The following is a 21980-nucleotide window of genomic DNA, read 5'->3' as shown; positions in this document are numbered from 1 at the left end:
TTAAGAAAACAGTTCCATTTATAATTCCAGCACCATTTTCTTTTATTTTTATTTTTTTATTTATGATAGTCACAGAGAGAGAGAGAGAGAGGCAGAGACACAGGCAGAGGGAGAAGCAGGCTCCATGCGCCGGGAGCCTGACATGGGATTCGATCCCGGGTCTCCAGGATCGCACCCTGGGCCAAAGGCAGGCGCCAAACCGCTGTGCCACCCAGGGATCCCCCGTTTTCTGAATAGACTTTCTTTTATTGAAATGCTCTTAGCATCTTTGTTGAGGATCATTTGACTAATAAATTGAATTACTTCTTGGCCTTCTTTTCTGTTTCTTAGATCTCTTATATAGCTTCATATTAATACCCTAACTTGATTATGTTGTTGTAGTAAGTCTTGCACTCAGATAGTTAGTTGTACATTCTCCAATTTTTTTTCTTATTTTTTGAGATAGTTTTTTCTCTTCCAGATCACTTGTATTTCCATATAAATTTAAAATCAGCTGTTAAATAGTGGTTTTCAACCTTGATTGTACATTAGAATCATCTGAGGAACTTTAAAAATTACCAATGCTAAATGAGGCCCAGACATGGGTAATTTTTTTTTTAGTTCGCCAAGTGATTAACAGGGTTTTAGGCCATTACCTAAGAAAGAGCATTCTGCTAGGAAGAGAGAGAATTAAAATCTGGCTTGTCTTCATTAGAGTCAGGTTGCATTCTCCTTTGGAAGCAGCATCTTTTTGATATTTGTACTTTTTAAAACTGCTAAAGGGATTTTAGCTGGACCCTGGATTCTAATTTACAGCAACCAGTAAGAAGACTAGAGGGTCAAGGAGTTCTTAGCCTTTCTTGAGATTTTAAGATCATAAGGATGTATTTTCAATCATATCAGTGCTTTTTATGCTTAAGAAGAGGGAAAGAGTTAGAAATAACTTTCATAGGGATTCTTTCCCCCTCAAAGATCTCTTTGCGATGATGAGTTATTTACGCAAGACATTATGAACTTTGCATTTTTACGGAGAGGTATTCATCTCTAAAACTACTTCATCTGGTACTCCTCTAATATATATGTATAGTATGTATATGTGAACCTTAATATATTAAGCTACATTTTTCTTAATAAAGTAGATCTACTTTCTGAATACATATTGTTTATAGTATTTAATTTGATACTTTTTATTGCCTGTTTTGCAAGGTTTGGGCAGACTTCCAGTGTTACTGTGATTATTAACACAATGTATTATAGCTTCTATATATACATAGAAGTCTCTCTATATATAAAGAGAGAGAATATATGTACCTCCAGTATTTTCAGGAAATAAGTTTATCCCAAAGTACATTTTTTTGTTTTCTGATATGTGATCCCAAAATGTTAACTCTTACCTTAAATTATTTTTAACCATTTTATTATCTTTTTAAGATTTTATTTATTAATTTTGAGAAGGGGAGAGAGAAGAGAGAGCACAAGAGTAGGGGTAAGGAGAAGCAGACTCCCCATTGATCAGAGAGCTCCATACAGGGCTCAATCCCAGGACCCTGGAATCATGATCTGAGCCGAAGACAGAAGCTTACCAGACTGGGCCACCCAGGCACCCCTATTTTTAACCTTTTTTTTTTATTGGAGTTCAGTTTGCCAACATATAGCATAACACCCAGTGCTCATCCCGCCTAGTGCCCCCCTCAGTTCCCATCACCCAGTGCCCCCCTCAGTTCCCATCACCCAGTCACACCCACCCCTTGCCCACCTCCCCTTCCACTACCCCTTTTTCATTTCCCAGAGTTAGGTGTCTCTCATGTTTTGTCACCCTCACTGATAATTTTCACTCATTTTTTTCTCCTTTCCCCTTTATTCCCTTTCACTATTTTTTATATTCGCCAAATGAATGAGACCATATAATGTTTGTCCTTCTCCGATTGACTTACTTCACTCAGCATAATACCCTCCAGTTCCATCCACGTTGAAGCAAATGGTGGGTATTTGTCATTTCTAATGGCTGAGTAATATTCCATTGTATACATAAACCACATCTTCTTTGTCCATTCATCTTTCGATGGACACCGAGGCTCCTTCCACAGTTTGGCTATTGTGGACATTGCTGCTATAAACATCGGGGTGCAGGTGTCCCGGTGTTTCACTGCATCTGTATCTTTGGGGTAAATCCCCAGCAGTGCAATTGCTGGGTCATAGGGCAGATCTACTTTTAACTCTTTGAGGAACCTCCACACAGTTTTCCAGAATGGCTGCACCAGTTCACATTCCCACCAACAGTGTAAGAGAGTTCCCCTTTCTCCACATCCTCTCCAACATTTGTCGTTTCCTGCCTTGTTAATTTTCCCCATTCTCACTGGTGTGAGGTGGTATCTCATTGTGGTTTTGATTTGCATTTCCCTGACGGCTGGTGATGTGGAGCATTTTCTCATGTGCTTGTTGGCCATGTCTATGTCTTTAGTGAAATTTCCATTCATGTCTGTTCTTTGGAATTAGAGTAATCAATGCATGTATGAATGTTCAAAGCATCAAGTGCCATGTGGTTCATGTCTTTTGCCCATTTCATGATTGGATTGTTTGTTTCTTTGCTGTTGAGTTTAATAAGTTCTTTATAGATCTTGGATACTAGCCCTTTATCTGAGAGGTCATTTGCAGATATCTTCTCCCATTCTGTAGGTTGCCTTTTAGTTTTGTTGACTGTTTCTTTTGCTGTGCAGAAGCTTTTTATCTTAAGTCCCAATAATTCATTTTTGCTTTTGTTTCTCTTGCCTTCATGGATGTATCTGGAAAGAAGTTGCTGTTTTAAATGAAGCTTTCTAGTGTGCTTCATGGTCCCATACCCTCTGAAATAGAGTATGCTAGACCTAATTTAGCCCTTTCAAAACGACTTAGTTATCATTATGCGTTTTATTTATGTGCCCAAGGGTTTAGTACACTGGTGTCCCATCCTATTAAAAATGTCTAGAGGGGCACCTGGGTGGCACAGTGGGTTAAGTGCTAGACTCTCCCTTTCAGCTCAGGTCTCGATCTCATGAGTCTTGAGATCAAGCTCCACAGAGGGCTCTGCACTCAGTACAAAGTCTGCTTCAGATTCTCTCTTGCTCTCTCTCTGCTCCTCCCCCCAACTCACTCTCTCTCTGAAAGAAATAAATAAATCTTTAAGGAAAATAGTCTAGATATTAGATCCTCCATTAAAGGAATCCAAGTTATATTTTTAATTTATTTTGTCTGCTTTATATGGTAATATTCTAGGTTTATGTATTTAAAGGGGTACCTTTTTGTTTCAGTATCAAGTTCTCTTCTTATAACTGCCTAGTAAACTTATGTATACTTATATATAGTGTATATATTCTGTAATTCTTCTTTTTCCTTTGTCTCATTTTCTCTTCTAATATGCTGTGTATGGAAAAGTAAATAACTTATGCCAGGTAGAGTTGTATGTAATATAACCATGTGTATATAAAGGGCTTTAAAGTATCCTACCAAGAATACAGTGTAAGAACTTAAGGAATATTTGTTCAATAAACATTTGTTTATTTGTGAGGTGACTATTTGCTTCAAGTCAACATAGATAATATGATCTATCTGACATTTAGATTCTGCACTTAAGATTTGAATATAACCTGGATAGGCGTGTATAAAATTATTATAATAAACATTATTAATGTATTATAATTATGCTAATAATAAATTTTATTACAATTACTACAATAAGTGCTATTATGATTTTATTATACACTAGTCATACAAATACTAATATATTGTTATAGTATAATAAGTTTATACTATAATAAATACTATTTAGCAATTTAAGCAACATTAGGGTGAACACAGATAAAGTAAACTTTAACTCTGTAAAGCATTGATAAATACCCATTTTGAATGCTCAGAGGCTTTTTTTAATCTTCTAGCTGTCTGCTAAATTTTGAAAAGTTGATATTGCCAAATAAGTGAATTTTTAAAAATTGAGTATATATACAAAATTTGTTTTACAAACATATATACCAAAATGGTAATATATACACATATATATTTACTCATCCTAAGTTTGAATTTGTAAATTTAATATTTTTTCTATATATGTGTTTTGCTCGAAATTAAGTGGTGCTGCCATCAGGTGGCAGTCATACCTTAGTTATGGCCACAAAATACATATAATAGGCTTATTCATTACACATTGCATAGGATAAAATTATGTCAGCAGAAAACTTAGATAAAGAATTTTGTGTGGGCACATAGAGGAAAGGAAAGGCTTTCTGTTAACAAGGCATCTTTATGCAGGAAGGAAGAGGTAAGTGGTTTGAAGTACAAGATTTGGAATTTCTTAAATCTTTTTTTGAATCCCATGTTTATTACTTGCTAGCTATGTCATCTTGGCCAAGTAGTTAAGCACTTTCTCCCTGTTTCATCACTTGTTAAACGAAGACATATCCACTTCATAGAGTTTTTATATAGTTTAAATATAGCAGAATGAAAATATAGTGCTTATCATAGAGACTGGTAGATTGAATGCTATCAAGAAATGATAGTTAATGGGCTACTTAGGTGGCTCAGTCAGTTAAGTGTCCTAGTCTTGGTTTCAGCTGAGGTCATGAACTCAAAGTCTTGAGATCAAGTCCTGAGTCTCAAGGGATATACACTCCAGTGATTCTGCTTGAGATTCTCTCCCTCACCGTCTCCCTCCACCTCTTCCCCCTCCCCCACACTACTTGCTTGCTTGCTTGCTTGCTCACTTGCTCTCAAATAAATAAAATCTTTAAAAACAAAAAAAGAAATATAGTTATGATTGTAGGAATCAGAGAAGGGAAGGAGAGAAAGAAATCCAACTAGCCAGTTTTGCAGGCCCAGCTACAACTGCAGAAATCCAGAAGGCTTCAGGCTGTATTTCTTCACACTTTATAGCCCTCAGGAAAAAAAACATCTCTCATTAATAGATAGATGGATAGGCAGATAATCTTTCATCATCTTTCCTTTAGTGTTAGAGAAGAAGAAACAATTGGATAGTATTTGAAAGTACAGACACAAATTCCGTTCTTCTCATAGATGCCTCATACCTTCCTCTCCCTAACTCCCTCATTGACTCGTTTCTCTAAAGACCCAGTCTCATCTGCTTAGGGAAGCAAGTTTAGTAAGTCAGAAATTCAACTGGCTAAATCTTTAGTAAAATGTATCTCCAGTTTGTTTTCTGTTTAAAACCAAAGAATCCTAAATCATATTCCCTTTTAGAAAAGAATCTTAGATGTAATATAATCTTAGTATATATTATAATTTGTCTCTCTTCCCTATACCTTCCAAAAAAATATCTTTTCCATCTCCTTACTGTTGCTTCATACTGCTCCAATAGCTGACAGAGCCTTTCCTTGAATAATTAGAAATGAAAGGATCAAAATATAAATATGAAGGGATCCCTGGGTGGGTTTAGCGCCTGCCTTAGGCCCAGGGCATGACCCTGGGGTCCCGGGATCGAGCCCCATTTCGGGCTCCCTGCATGTGGCCTGCTTCTCCCTGTGCCTGTGTCTCTGCCTCTCTCTCTCTTTCTTTCTCTCTCTCTCTCTCTCTCTCTCTCTCTCAATCTGTTGTCTCTCATGAATAAATAAATAAAATCTTTAGAAAAAAATAAATACGATGAAAGAAATATTCAGCTAGACTTGACCAGTATTTATTAAGTACTTGCTTCTATAACATACCAAGATAGATGTTTTGAGAGATAACCAAAATCATCAAAATATATTTCATACTCTTAAAGAATATTACACATTAGGATTGGAGACAATTCACATATATAATTATTTTAAGGAAAAATACAATGAATATTATAATGGCAATTATAGTAGCTTATATTTATATACACTTACCAGATTACAGACTACAGTCACATACATTATCTTGTTTGTTCTTCACAATAACCTCAAATGTTGAACAAGTATTAGATGTAATTTGAAAATAAGTCATTTGAGGCTCAAAGGTGAAGTGCAGCGTCACAGTGCCAGTAGGTTGGTCAGTCAGTTCAGTTGGCATATACTTGCATACCTGACACATAGCTTGATATAAATACTGGCTGATTCTTTTTTTCCATGGGCTGAGCACTGTTCTTTGTACTAGGACCTAATGGTCAGTAAGACCAACTGAATCCCAGTCTTCAAGGAGAGTATATCTTAGATCCATAATGTAGACCTAAATTTCTCACTTCACATTTTTTTGTTTCTTTTATTTCATACAGTACTAAAACAGGGGTTTCTGTTGGGTTTCTCCCAACACACACATCTGGCCCCTCCTAGCAGAAGCAATGGACTCTGCTGCCTCTGAGCCAGATCCAGAACGTTGAGGAAAGAGGATAAATTCTTTTTTTGTTTGTTCTTGTTATTTTTTTTTTAATTTAAGTTCAGTTTGCCAACATACAGTGTAACACTCAGCGTCCATCTGATCCTGTGCCCTCCTTAATACCCGTCACTCATTTACCCCATCCCCCTACCTACCTCCCCTTCTGCAATCCTTTGTTTCCTAGAGTTAGGAGTCTCTTATGGTTTGTCTTCCTCTCTAACTTTTCCCCACTCAGTTTCCCTCCTTTCCCTTATGGTCCGTTTCACTATTTCTTATATCTTGCATATGAGTGAAACCATATGATAATTGTCTTTCTCTGATTGACTTACTTCACTCAGCATAATACCTTCCAGTTCCAACCACATCAAAATAAATGGTAGGTATTCATCCTTTCTCATGGCTGAGTGATATTCCATTGTGTGTGTGTGTGTATGTATATACAACTTCTTTATCCATTCTTCTGTTGAAGGACATTTTAGCTTCTTCCAGTTTCACTATTGTGGACATTGCTGCTATAAACACTGGGGTGTGGGTATTCCTTTGTTTTACCACATCTATATCTTTGGGATAAATACCCAGTGATGCAATTGCTGGGTCATAGGGTAGCTCTATTTTTGATTTCTTGAGGAGCGTCCACACTTTTCCAGAGTGGCGGCACCAGCTTGTATTCCCACCAACAGTACAAGAGGGTTCCCCTTTCTCCACATGCTTGCCAACATTTGTTGTTTCCTGTCTTGTTAATTTTAGCTGTTCTCACTGGTATAAAGTGGCATCTCGTTTTGATTTGTATTTCCCTGATGGCAAGTGATGTGGAGGATTTTTTCATGTGCTTGTTGGTCATGTGAAAGTCTTAGAGAAATTTCTGTTCATGTTTTCTGCCCATTTCTTGACTGGATTGTTTGTTTTTTGGGTGTTGAGTTTGATAAGTTCTTAGTAGATCTTGGATACTAGCCCCTTATCTGATAGGTCATTTGCAAAAAACTTCTCCCATTCTGTAGGTTATCTTTTAGTTTTGTTGACTGTTTCCTTTGCTGTGCAGAAGCTTTTTATCTTGATGAAGTCCCAATAGTTCATTTTTGCCTTTGGTCCCTTGCCTTTGTAGATGTGTCTTGCAAGACGTTGCTGTGGCCAAGTTCAAAAAGGTTGCTACCTGTGTTATCCTCTAGGATTTTGATGGATTCTTGTCTCACATGATACTGTATATAGAAAACCCAAAAGATTACACCTCAAAATTGCTAGAACTCATACAGCAATTTAGCAATGTGGCAGGAGATAAATTCTTATATGGGGGTGGTTATGAAAGGTCTAATGGAGGGAGGTATCTTTTCCTACCATTGGTTGACCTTTTAATTGTGCTATATTATTCATATTCCCTTTTGGATTTTTTTAGGTACGCAGATTTTCTGAAGCATTCTTTTGTTTTGAACATCCGAGAGAAGCTGCTGTTGCATACCAGGAACTTCAGTGAGTAGTATAGCTCCATAGTTAAAGTGATTTTTACCTCCTTTTATGTAAGATATCTATCTCAGAATTTATCACACAGAGTATATGATATTTACAATAGAAGGAATTAGAATTTATAGTTCAGAAATTCCCTATTTAAATAAATTTGTTTTAATTTTATGAATTCATGGAAGACCCATTCACCTAACAGAAAGAAGCATATTGCCCTATTCTCCCCAAACCCTGTCAGGCCTACGGTAATTTTGGTAGTCCCATACAGCTCTGGCTCCAGCCTTATATCTTTATTTTCACAGATCGGAATCTCTTATATTCATATTCATCATTTATATTCTCTTATATTCATCTCTTATATTCATCATTACATATTACAGATTTTCACCAGCAATCTGACTCATACTACCTTTTTGTTATGTAAGTGATTTACAGGAAAATATCCAGAATAGATGCTTTCCATTTTTTCTGAGTATGTTTAGATCTAGTTTTCTTTGGCTTTAAAGAATATTTTGAGAATATTGTGCTGAGTAAAAGAAGTCAGACATAAAGAGTAAATACGTGATTCTATTTGTATAAAGTTCTGGAACAGGCAAAACTAAGGTGGAACAAAGTCAGAACAGTGGTTGTCTTGTTGACTTGGGCTGGGAGTTTGACTAGAAAGACATGAGAGAGCTCTCTGAGTAGATGGAAATATTTTGGATTATGTATCCATTTGTCAAAACCATACAGCTAAGATTTATGCATTTCAAAGCATATAAATTTTATCTCAAAAAACTACAAATAATAATTAAGTGTGGGTAGTAGGCAGCAAGTACAGGTAATAAAACAAGAAAAGCTAATGTTAATTGTTAAATGTTAATTGTTGAAGCTGAGTGATGGAGTTTATTATACTATTCTATTTAATTTGCTTGAAATTTTCCATAAGAAAAGGTTTTTTAAAAAGCATTATGTATTAGAAAGTAATATCCCTTGTTTTAAATAGCTGTTGTTGCTGTTGTTGTTGTTGTTTGTTTTAAAGATTTTATTTATTTATCCATGAGAAACACAGAGAGACAGAGAGAGAGAGAGAGGCAGAGACACAGGCAGAGGGAGAAGCAGGCTCCATGTAAGAAGCCTGATGTGGGACTTGATCCCCAGACTCTGGGATCATGCCCTGAGCCAAAGGCAGATGCTCAATCGCTGAGCCACCCAGGTGTGTCCCTTTTTTTAAAAAAAAAAAAAAAAAAGATTTTCTTAAATAGCTGTTAGTTATATTCACCAATATATGTAAAATAAAGTACAGCAGTAGAAATGGAATATTTTTTTTTCCAGTTGTATCAAGTCATTAGGAGATTTTTGGAGCTTTTGACATTTCTCCTATATGCTATTCTCAAGAAATTAGTAAATTCAGACATTAAGCATAGATAATTCATTTTGAAATAACATTAAAAAGTATAGAAGAATATAATAGAAAATAGTTTACCATAATTTTATAAGTCAATAATTTATTGTCAACAAACCATAATTTTCATTGTACCAGTTTTTATCTCTGGCCAAAGAGCTCTTTCATAAGGAAGTGTATCTATAGGAAGGGGAATAGGAAGGGTGAGGGGAAGGGGGGAGTGGAGTCTATAAAGAAGAATTGAGTATAATTTTTTAAATTACAGTCTGACATAAAGAAATATTTTTCAGTGCTCAGAGTCATCTACAGATGTGCACCGCTATCAAAAATACTTCCTTCTGCAGCTCTCTCCCACCTCTACCTATTGAATGTAGTGAATTAGATGGAGATCTCAATTCCTTACCTATAATCTTTGAAGATAGGTATTTAGATTCAGTTATTGAAGGTAAGTATAACCTAAAATATGTAAGTTGTGTGTGTCATTTACAATATGTTCTTCCTAATATATATAAAACCATTCCCTAATGTGGGGCCATTTTTCCCCTCCAGTTTTATTTATCTTTGAAGATATTAGAAGGCTGTAGTCAGTAAATGTAGTCTTAATCATTTGAGTTCTCACACCTTGTTTTAAACCTGAATCTTTTTTTCTTTGGATAAAAGACTTAGATGCACCCTGGATGGGAATTCAGAATCTTCAGAGATCAGAGTCCAGTAGAATGGATAAATATGAGACTGAAGAAAGCTCTATAGCTGGACTTTCTAGCCCAGAGTTGAAAGTCAGACCTGCTGGTGCCTCCAATTTTTGGTATACAGAAGGTGAAAAGCAGCTAACAAAATCTCTAAAAGGAAAAAATGAAGAATCCAATAAATCCAAGGTTAAGGTTACTAAGCTCATGAAAACAATGAAACCTGAAAACACAAAAAAAATAATAAAACAGAACTCTAAGGATTCTGTGGTTTTGGTAGGCTACAAATGTTTGAAAAGTACAGCATCAAATGATCTCTTTAAATGCTTTGAAGGCAATCCTTCACATAGTCAGAAGGAAGGTCTGGATCCCACAATATGTGGATATAATTTTGACCTAAAGACCTACATCAGACAGACAAGTCAAAAGGAAGCTAGCTTTTTGCCAACTAATACAGAGAGAACTGAACAAAAGTCTCCAGATATTGAAAATATGCAACCAGACCTGTTTGATCCTTTGAACTCTGGCAGCCTAAATCTTTGTGCAAATTTGTCCATTTCAGGTAAACTTGATATCTCCCAGGATGATAGTGAAATTACACAAGTGGAACACAATGTGGCATCCAGAAGTTCATCAGACGATTGCCCTGATCATCAAACAACCCCATCTTCAGGAGTTAGAACAATTGAAGTAAAGCCCTGTAATAAGGATCCTTTCAGTGGAGAGAAAATAACTGTTAAAATAGGACCTTGGACAGAGCTTCAACCAGATGAAATATTTGTGGATAGTTTACAACTACCCAACCTTGAGTCCTTAGAATCTAATGGTAAATCTAAATCTATAGAAATAACACTCGAAAAGGAAGCTTTGCAGGAAGCAAAGTGCCGTTCTATTGGAGAATCATTAGCTAAGTTAAGAAGTAATCAACCTGCTTCTTCTACAAAAGAATATCATGTTGTAGTAAGTGGAGATACAATTAAGTTACCAGATATTAATGCCGCATATGCCTCGTCTAGATTTTCAGATTCAGGTGTTGAAAGTGAACCAAGTTCTTTTGCAACACATCCAAACCCTGATGTAATATTTGAAACTGTGCAAGGGCAAGGTCCTTACAATAACGAAAGATTATTTCCTCAGCTTTTGGTGAAACCTGACTGTAATGTAAAATTTTCCTTAGGAAGTCATTGTACTGAGAGTACAAGTGCTTTAAGTGAAATACAGTCATCTTTGACATCCATAAACTCTCTACCTTCTGATGATGAACTGTCACCTGATGAAAATTCTAAGAAATCTTTTGTGCCTGAATGCCACCTAAGTGATAGCAAAACATTATTAAATCTAGGAACAATTGACTTGCCAAAATGCGACAATAGTAAAAAGTCAAGTATTATTTTGCAACAGCAGAGTGTCGTATTTTCGGGGCATTTGGACAATGAAACTATAGCAATACATTCCTTAAATTCAAGCACTAAAGACCCTTTGCAATTTGTTTTTTCAGATGAAGATACTTCCTGTGATGTGAAAAGTAGTTGCAGCTCCAAACCTAACTTGGACGCTATGTGTAAAGACTCCCAGGGTCCTGATAAATCTAATACCTCTGCAGGGACAGCAATTACATTAAATTCAACACTGGTTTGTTTAGGTGCCCCTTGTGTTGTTTCAGGTTCTGTTTCTACTAAGACAGAAGTTAGAGAAGATGAAACTGTGAAAAGAAAAGATGATGATACCTTAAATCTCAAACAGATAAGTTCAGAAGCCCAAACAGTTGACAATGAAACTCATCTGGGTACAAATGATCCTCTTTCAGCCAGTCCTGATATGGTAAAACAAGGGCTTGTGGAAAATTATTTTGGCGCTCACAGCAGTACAGATATTTCTGACACATGTGCTATTAGGTATAGCAACTCAGTTAGCCCTCAGAAGAAAATTTCTGAGAAAGAAATTAGTAATCTTCATCAGGAACAGGGTCAAGGGGATGAGGAGGAAGAACAGGATCAACAGATGGTTCAAAATGGGTATTATGAAGAAACAGATTATTCAGCTTTGGATGAGAAAGCCAATGCTCACTATATGAACAGAGATGTGCTAGAAGAAGAAAGACTTAGAAAATCTGAAAAAATAAACAGTGACTATCTGAAGGATGGTATCAGTATGCCTGCTGTCTGTACTTCTGGTTGTTTGTCCTTCCCATCTGCACCACGAGAGTCTCCTTGTAGTGTTAAGTATTCTTCTAAAAGTAAATTTGATGCCATTACAAAACAGCCATGCAGCACTTCTTACAACTTTGCTTCATCAGTTTCCTGGTATGAAAATTCACCAAAACCTCAAATACAAGCGTAAGTAATGGAGCACAATAACATGTGCTACTAAATATATTATAGAACACACACACACACATATATGTCTCTGATGAGATGTGTGTGTATATACATATATATATATCTGATAAAATATATATTTCATGGTCTCGTTTCTGTAATACAAAAAGTGCTTCTTTGATTAGCTACTTAAAATGGAGAAAGGAACTCAATATAGTTTTTGACAGACCTGTAGTTCTTCATCTGATTGTCTTGTTCTATAAGCTAGATATTTTTGATACAAATTTTCCACTGGTGGTTACATGTTAGATGTTTGGAATAATTGAGGTTGAAACTTTTCTTCACCAGTACATTTCTCCCCCATTAATTCCCAGACAGGTTAGGTTCTACAAGTGCATCCAGCAAATAAGGGCAATGTTAGATAATGAATAATAAGTTAGTAGAAACTTCCTAAATCTACCAGACCCAGATGATCTCAGCTAAGTCAGTGGCTTCCAGACTTAAGATTCATGGACAAGCTAAATGTTCAGAAAAATTTTGAGGATGATAGAGGTTTACTAGCATGGCGCTGGTTCTCAAAATATTCTTCTACCTTATTCCATTTGGAATTATAATCCCTGGGATGAAAGATCTGGGCATGTCTATAATAGATTTTCCAAATTCCTAGATTATTCTGATTTCTATGTATAGCTAAGATCTCACAGTCCCTAAAGCTAGGGAAAGCAGTGAGGTGATAATGGCCTATTAAAGAACTGTAATATGCAGGAAGATTGAAGGTATTACCACCTTCTGGCTACCTCAAACTTTTCTAAGGCAATGATGAAAACAATTTAGGTCTTCAGAGTATCTTACTCAGTTTAATAGGGCTCATCAGCTTTCTTGAGTTTTACTTTTATCAGTTCAAATGATGCCGTGTTAAAATAGTTGATAATTTTTTAATTTTGATTAGATTTGTCACTCATTGAATGAATGTCTGCCATCAATTATATTTAGTCATATCCCCTCTTGGTTCTGTTTCTTTTTATTGTTATTTCTGGAGGAAAAATATAAATAACTTAATCTACTAAGAAATATAACTGCCATTCTCAATGTTAGACTTTGTAGAACAGCTCCTTACCTTCCATTTATATTAGATTAAAAAGAAGCAAAGAGGCTAGGATTTGATTACAGAATAAGCATCAGATCGTCATCCTTCCAGTACTTCTCCCAGCTTTTCTATATAATATAAAACTTAGTAGGAAGTATAACTTCACTCCTAATATTTTCTTAGTTGATTTCAAGTTTAAAATAATATTTTAAGTGATTTCAAATTTGAAGTATTCATTGTATTTGGACAGGACATGTACTTAAAATAGCAAAGAAAATTACTCTCTGATTTCTAAGTAATTTAGGTGATCCTGCATATTTTCATTATTTTAAAACCTAGTATTTGCTTGGTTTCCTCTTCTGCAGTTCCCTAAATTCAGCATATTGTCCTTTGGGTTCTAAAAACTGAATATAATAGTAAAGAGTATCTCCTATAATATTTTGCTTCAGCTTTCTTCAGGCAAAAGAAGAATTGAAGCAACTTAAACTTCCTGGGTTCATGTACAGTGATGTTCCTCTGTTGGCATCCTCAGTCCCTTATTTTAGCATGGAAGAAGAGGATAGTTCTGAAGATGGAGTACATCTCATTGTCTGTGTGCATGGTTTAGATGGTATGTCCTCACTATTGATATAATCCATGGCAACTCAATATATTTTCTTTGCCTAATAGGTTTCATTTAGTTTTATTTAATCTTTGAACTGAAAATATTTTAAATTGCTTAAATTAATTGAATCTGAAATACATTCTAAAACAGAAATATGCTTAACTTTGCTAAGTATAATATTAGATTTCCTTTTAAGTAAATTTTCCATGGAACTGACATCCATCCATGTACCAAAATTTTATTTCTTTTAACTTTGGGTTTTTCTGTCTTCTGTTGGTTCTGTCAGCAGTCGCCTCATGGCAATCATTTTGTTTCCTTTTAATCGTTAGCCTAGTGTTCTTTTAGCCCTCTAAACCTTATGAGCTAGGAAAATCAGTACCTAAGAATTGAAGATTCACTAATTTATTAGGGTATAATTTAAATTCTAAATACCTGGCTTTGGTGCTATAGTTTTATCCCAGCCATTTTGGTTACTCAACAGACTGTTACCCCTCAATTATTAGGAACTATGTTAGAAAATGCCAAATATCTCTAGACTAGCAGATGATTACTATATTATATCATTCTGTAAGAACAAATTAAAGATTTTATAGATATAAAAATCCTAAACACAGGTCTAAGCTAGTAAATTGTCATGAAATTGAAGATTTTTCTTTAAAAAAAGAACTTGACTCTCAAGAAATAAAATGTGTCCAAAACTAATCTCTTCCCCCCACCAACCACCCTACTAATAAATTTCAAAGGATTATCACCCAAGAAAGACTTCTTGTCTTGTGGAAGATTTCTTCTTCTTGTGGAATCTCTGGCACATTCTTCTTTGAAATTTTTAATAGGCACATTACCTCTATGTTAGATAAGTTGTTCCAGAATAAGAGGGAAAAAATATGGAATGCAGCTCGTTTTATTGTTTGACATTAACCTAACCTTGTTACCAAATCTGGAAAAGGTATCATACCCACACCCCAGAGAATAGTGGATCAATCTGACATAAATACACTTAATAAAACTCTAGCAATATTACGGAAATAAGTAAATAGAGAAGTAAATAAAAAAGCTTTTAATTGCCCCAAAAAACTTCTAAGAAATTGAATCAATGTATTAAGTCACTGTAACAACCAGGATTTAATTCCCAGAATGCAAATGTAAGTAAATACAAGAAAATTCATTAATAAAATATACCCATATTCATGAATTAAGTAAGAAGCTATTGATAAAATTCAATGTCCATTCCGGTTTTGACAATTAAGCACCAAACTTTAAGTTTTAAATAGCATATATATTCTCAGCTAGTAGAAAACTTTGTAGTGAAGCCCTAGTAGCATTCCTTGTAAAATCAAGAATAAAAGAATTATCTCTATCCATGCATAAATACCTAAAAGATACAAATATTGGAAGGGTAGGATAGAAATTGATAACATGTCTACATTCCTAATTAAACCAAAGGAATTAACCAAAAGCCACTAAACTAATTTTTTAAAGGTAATAATTATGTTTTAAAATTATGTATTATATTGAATAGATCTTCAATATTTATAGACATCTTTTAAATTAGTAATTAAACTCTCTCAGATTATTTAAATGAAATTTTTTTAAAAGATTGTATTTATTTATTCATGAGAGACACACATACACACAGAGAAAGGCAGAGACACAGGCAGAGGGAGGAGAAGCAGGCTCCATGCACCGACATGGGACTCGATCCCGGGTCTCCAGGATCACGCCCTGAAGGCGGCACTAAACTGCTGAGCCACCCTGGCTGCCCGAAATTTTCTTTCTAATTCAACTGTTGCAAGATCCACCAAAAGAAAGTGAACAAGTTAAATCTAAATCTGAAATGCATTCAAGGGGCACCTGGGTGACACAGCCCTTAAGTATCTCACTCTTAATTTTGGCTCAGAGTCATGAGATCGAGCTCTGCATTGGCCTCCACACTTAGTGCAGAGTCTGCTTGGGACTCTCTCCCTCTCTCTCTGTCCTTCTTGCCCCTCTCCCCCCCCCACTCCTTTCTCTCAAATACATAAATAAATCTTTAAAATTCTCAAATAAGTCTTAAAAAATGTATTCAAGGCTTGTTAAATAGTCAACTATAGTAGTGATGGAAGGAGTACTTCCATCAGTCATTCACAGCGACCGCACTCAGCAGTCTCCACAGCTGACAATTAATAAATACACCATACACCATCAGATAGGAAAGCAAAAGCATCAATGTGACCAAAATTCCTAGAAACAAACTTGAAAAATACTGCCTGGCTAATTGAAAACAGCCTTGACATGAAAATTGAGAACTGTTTCAGAGTGCATTGTCTTTTTTTTTTTTTTTAATTTATTTTTTATTGGTGTTCAATTTACTAACATACAGAATAACCCCCAGTGCCCGTCACCCATTCACTCCCACCCCCCGCCCTCCTCCCCTTCCACCACCCCTAGTTCGTTTCCCAGAGTTAGCAGTCTTTACGTTCTGTCTCCCTTTCTGATATTTCCCACACATTTCTTCCCCCTTCCCTTATATTCCCTTTCACTATTATTTATATTCCCCAAATGAATGAGAACATATAATGTTTGTCCTTCTCCGACTGGCTTACTTCACTCAGCATAATACCCTCCAGTTCCATCCACGTTGAAGCAAATGGTGGGTATTTGTCATTTCTAATAGCTGAGTAATATTCCATTGTATACATAAACCACATCTTCTTTATCCATTCATCTTTGGATGGACACCGAGGCTCCTTCCACAGTTTGGCTATCGTGGCCATTGCTGCTATAAACATCGGGGTGCAGGTGTCCCGGCGTTTCATTGCATTTGTATCTTTGGGGTAAATCCCCAACAGTGCAATTGCTGGGTCGTAGGGCAGGTCTATTTTTAACTGTTTGAGGAACCTCCACACAGTTTTCCAGAGTGGCTGCCCCAGTTCACATTCCCACCAACAGTGTAAGAGGGTTCCCTTTTCTCCGCATCCTCTCCAACATTTGTTGTTTCCTGCCTTGTTAATTTTCCCCATTCTCACTGGTGTGAGGTGGTATCTCATTGTGGTTTTGATTTGTATTTCCCTGATGGCAAGTGATGCAGAGCATTTTCTCATGTGCATGTTGGCCATGTCTATGTCTTCCTCTGTGAGATTTCTCTTCATGTCTTTTGCCCATTTCATGATTGGATTGTTTGTTTCTTTGGTGTTGAGTTTAAGAAGTTCTTTATAGATCTTGGAAACTAGCCCTTTATCTGATACGTCATTTGCAAATATCTTCTCCCATTCTGTAGGTTGTCTTTGAGTTTTGTTGACTGTATCCTTTGCTGTGCAAAAGCTTCTTATCTTGATGAAGTCCCAATAGTTCATTTTTGCTTTTGTTTCTTTTGCCTTCGTGGATGTATCTTCCAAGAAGTTATTATGGCCGAATTCAAAAAGGGTGTTGCCTGTGTTCTTCTCTAGGATTTTGATGGAATCTTGTCTCACATTTAGATTTTTCATCCATTTTGAGTTTATCTTTGTGTATGGTGAAAGAGAGTGGTCTAGTTTCATTCTTCTGCATGTGGATGTCCAATTTTCCCAGCACCATTTATTGAAGAGACTGTCTTTCTTCCAATGGATAGTCTTTCCTCCTTTATCGAATATTAGTTGCCCATAAAGTTCAGGGTCCACTTCTGGATTCTCTATTCTGTTCCACTGATCTATGTGTCTGTTTTTGTGCCAGTACCACACTGTCTTGATGACCACAGCTTTGTAGTACAACCTGAAATCTGGCATTGTGATGCCCCCAGATATGGTTTTCTTTTTTAAAATTCCCCTGGCTATTCGGGGTCTTTTCTGATTCCACACAAATCTTAAAATAATTTGTTCTAACTCTCTGAAGAAAGTCCATGGTATTTTGATAGGGATTGCATTAAACGTGTATATTGCCCTGGGTAACAGTGACATTTTCACAATATTAATTCTGCCAATCCATGAGCATGGAATATTTTTCCATCTCTTTGTGTCTTCCTCAATTTCTTTCAGAAGTGTTCTATAGTTTTGAGGGTATAGATCCTTTACCTCTTTGGTTAGGTTTATTCCTAGGTATCTTATGCTTTTGGGTGCAATTGTAAATGGGATTGACTCCTTAATTTCTCTTTCTTCAGTCTCATTGTTAGTGTATAGAAATGCCACTGACTTCTGGGCATTGATTTTGTATCCTGCCACGCTACCGAATTGCTGTATGAGTTCTAGCAATCTTGGGGTGGAGACTTTAGGGTTTTCTATGTAGAGTATCATGTCATTGGCGAAGAGGGAGAGTTTGACTTCTTCTTTGCCAATTTGAATGCCTTTAATGTCTTTTTGTTGTCTGATTGCTGAGGCTAGGACTTCCAGTACTATGTTGAATAGCAGTGGTGAGAGTGGACATCCCTGTCTTGTTCCTGATCTTAGGGGAAAGGCTCCCAGTGCTTCCCCATTGATAATGATATTTGCTGTGGGCTTTTCATAGATGGCTTTTAAGCCATCTATGAAAATGTCTTTTCAAAACTGACAGAGATCATATATTTGTCTTTAAATATGTGATGATGTGCTTTGTACATTTTACTTTATCTTATCCCTTAGACATAATTTTTCATTTTCTTCATTTTCTAGGTAACAGTGCAGATCTCCGATTAGTAAAAACTTACATTGAACTTGGACTGCCTGGGGGAAGAATTGATTTTCTTATGTCTGAGAGGAATCAGGTACAATTTTAGGCAGTGTTTTCAATGGGAACAAATATATTTGTACTAGTTTCTACCTAAATATTTGCTTACTACAAAATGCCTATACTAGTAGAAATAATGTTTTGATTTGTTTGGAATTTCACATTAATGCATATCCCAAGGAAGTTAAAATGATTTATAATTTGACTTATGAGCTCTTCACATGCACAAAATTTTTAGAATTTTAACATTTCTATGCAAAAATGTCATTAATTAAACCATTATAGGGGCACCTGGTGGCTCAGTCACTTAAGGTCTGCCTTCGGCCCAGGTTATGATCCCATGGTCCTGGGATCACGCTCCATGTTGGGCTCCCTGCTCAGTGGGAAGCCTGCTTCTCCCTCTCCCTCTCCCTCTGCCCTCCTCTCGCTCTCTCTCACTCTCTATCTCAAATAAATGAATAAAATCTTTTTTAAAAAGTGCCAACTGCTAAATAAACATTTGTCCAGAGATCTATATACCAAAAAACCAAACAAACAGAAACCCATTATAAATAACTTTATGTTAAAGGTGGGTATTGGGCAAAACAAACAACTAAGCAAAGCAAATATTATTAAGAATACAATATTTTCTGAGAAATTCACTTTTTGCTCATTTTAATATAATGAATATTATTCACCAGCTTTTCTGAAAAACAGATGTTAACCATATTTTCAATAAAATTAAAAATAAAGTTTATATATTTTTTCTGTTTTTTTCCTGTGATTATTCATATTCAGTATATATCTGTTTTCTTTTCTTTAGAATGATACTTTTGCTGATTTTGATAGCATGACTGATCGCCTTCTGGATGAAATCATACAATATATTCAGATATATAGTCTAACAGTCTCAAAAATAAGGTAAATTTTATAATAATCTGTAATATTATATAACATACTTTTATGTCTATGAATTAGAGAAGAATTAAACAGAATTTGTGGTAGTTTTGTTGCCCTATAATGAAATATAGGAGACCACAATTCAATTTACCTAATTTAAAGAGAAAAGAAAAAATTTTTAAATTCTAGGGACAGACCACATATTATGTAATTCCATTTATATGAATTATCTAGAATTGGCAGATTTCTAGAAACAGAAGTAGATTAATGATTGCTTAGGGCTGAGGGAGGTGGTGGCAGATGCGGGCAGTGATAGCTGAAGGATTCAGGGTTTTTTTTGAAGTGGTGAAAAAGTTCTAAAAATCTATCATGGTGGTTACACAACTCTATGAATACACTAAAAACCATTGAATTATATATTTTAAATGGATGAATGTTATGGTATGTGACTTATATCTCATTAAAGCTGTTACCAAAAAATAAAAAAAAAGATTATAAGGACAATGGATACACAAACAAATGAAACAACAAAAATACTTTCAAGGTTTCCTGACTCTCCTTGGTGAGTTAGTTTTCCCCAAGCAAGGTGATCAAAGCAATGTAAGTCTCATAATTTAAGCAGATACTGTAGATAGACATGGGAGGGAGAAAAGTATTTGTTTCCTCTAGTACAGTAGGACTTAAAAAAATCAAAACTAATCTCTCTGCCTCAAAAAGTAGAATAATGATTACCTTCATATCCCAACTGGGTTAGAGGAATAAGCTAGCTTATATATTATATAAATAGGCTTTTGAAAGAATTTGTTTCCAGTTTGAAGTATGGTGAGTAAGGACTAAAAAATAGAGATAAACAGGTTTTTATTTGAAGCCATTTTTTAAAAACTGATTTCTGTTAAAATGGGAGGAGATGCAGGTATGGTAGGAGGAAGGAGAGGTTTATTTTCTTTTGCTAATTATTCTCTTACAAATTTTAAAATACTTTTCATTTAAAAAATACTTTTTATTTATTACATTTTCTACAATGATCTTAGATTCCTTTTATTTATTGTTTTATGATGAGAAAATAATATTTCACTTTTTTCACTCATCCACAAAAGTATTACCTCTTTTAGATTAGATTGTCAGTTATAATCAACCATTATTCAAAAGCCTAAACTGGTTAATTCAGGACTATTAGTTACCCTCATAACTCTCACCCCACAGCTTCCGGAACTTCAATTTCGGAAGGAAGTTTATCCTGAGCTTCTCACTAGCTATACCAATAAGCCAGTTTAAGATAGCTTTCAAACTCTCTTCTTTCATTGTTAATTATTCCCAGGGATTAATATACCATTTATTGGGACGCCTGGATGGCTCAGTGTTTTGGCCCAGGGATCTGGGCATCTGCCTTTGGCCCAGGGAGTGATCCCAGGGTCCTGGGATCATGTCCCACATCAGGCTCCCTGCAGGGAGCCTTCTTGTCCCTCTGCCTATGTCTCTGCCTCTGTGTGTGTGTGTGTGTGTGTGTGTGTGTGTCTCATGAATAAACAAATAAGATCTTTAAATATGTGTGTATGTAAATATTATATATCATCTATTGCATAATGATGTAAGTAAAAAGGCTCTTTTGATTTAAACGATTCCTTAATAAAGGTGAGGTGCTTTATAAATTTTAGAGTGTAGACTAGAGAATAAATGAAACATATATAATTTTTCCTAAGTCATCCTTTATAGGTACAATTTCATTATTTTGTTTTAAATCATGACTTAATGAGTAATAATTGGTATGTGTGCCTAAGGAGGCAAATTTATCATCTAGTCAATGTAGTTACTTTTAAAATGTGTTTCTTTCTAAGCAATTACAAACTCTGAGTAAAAATTTTCTGATAAGTAGTATCTTATTTCTATAGACAAGCATTTAAATTATATAATAGGAATTTTCTATTACATTTTCACATTTTTACCTTCAAAGTGTAAGTTACATCACTTCAAAGTATCAAACCATAGTTTTAAACATATTAGAAATTTCCAAATACTAAGTATTTCACATCTGTATATAGAGGTATCAGCTTTAATATTTCTTTTTAAAATTAATACTATGGGAGAAATGTCTCTTTTTTTTTCTTAAAGCTTTATTGGACATTCGTTGGGCAATTTAATAATCCGTTCAGTGCTTACAAGGCCAAGGTTTAGATATTACCTCAACAAACTTCATACTTTTTTATCTCTTTCTGGACCTCACCTTGGTACACTCTACAATAGCAGTGCTCTTGTTAATACAGGTAACAAGTTTTCTTGTTTAGTATAAAAAATATGGCATGGGGAGAAAATTTAAATACAAATTTAATGTTTTCTGGTGTTTATCTTAAAGCTGACTTGTCACATGCTTGGAATTTCATGCAACAAAAGATGTAGACATTTTTCTATTTTGTCATGCACATGAAGTAAGCTGATAAAAGTCATTTCAGAAAATGAAATTATATTGAGATGATATATATCAAAAGTGACGAGCATTTTTAACTAATTTTCATTAAACTGTCTAAATATTTTCAGTAAATGTTTATCTTCTAAACAGGCTATTCTGTTATTCCATGAGTTGAACAGATAAAAATATCTATATTTAATATAAAGTTAT

At 35.2% G+C, this 21980-nt stretch overlaps 1 protein-coding gene across 17 annotated transcripts in view; it reads left to right on the top strand.

Annotated features, from left to right (window-relative positions):
* The window catches only part of FAM135A (family with sequence similarity 135 member A), a 132944-nt gene that overhangs the window by 93049 nt on the left and 17915 nt on the right, over positions 1-21980 (top strand). For 10 of the 17 annotated variants that reach the window (XM_072832438.1, XM_072832436.1, XM_072832439.1 and 7 more), the window contains 7 exons: positions 7691-7764; positions 9430-9584; positions 9800-12161; positions 13680-13840; positions 18433-18524; positions 19290-19387; positions 21476-21627. In XM_072832438.1, coding sequence (XP_072688539.1) covers positions 7691-7764; positions 9430-9584; positions 9800-12161; positions 13680-13840; positions 18433-18524; positions 19290-19387; positions 21476-21627 — 3094 coding nt within the window. The remainder of the gene's footprint in view (positions 1-7690; positions 7765-9429; positions 9585-9799; positions 12162-13679; positions 13841-18432; positions 18525-19289; positions 19388-21475; positions 21628-21980) is intronic. The other 7 variants (XM_072832443.1, XM_072832441.1, XM_072832440.1 and 4 more) reach the window with 4 other exon arrangements.

The sequence above is a fragment of the Canis lupus genome, chromosome 7, assembly GCF_048164855.1.
Source record: "Canis lupus baileyi chromosome 7, mCanLup2.hap1, whole genome shotgun sequence".
Classification (NCBI taxonomy): Eukaryota; Metazoa; Chordata; class Mammalia; order Carnivora; family Canidae; genus Canis; species Canis lupus.
The sequence above is the reverse complement of the archived record's forward strand: the minus strand, read 5'-3'. Positions and strand labels throughout refer to the sequence as shown.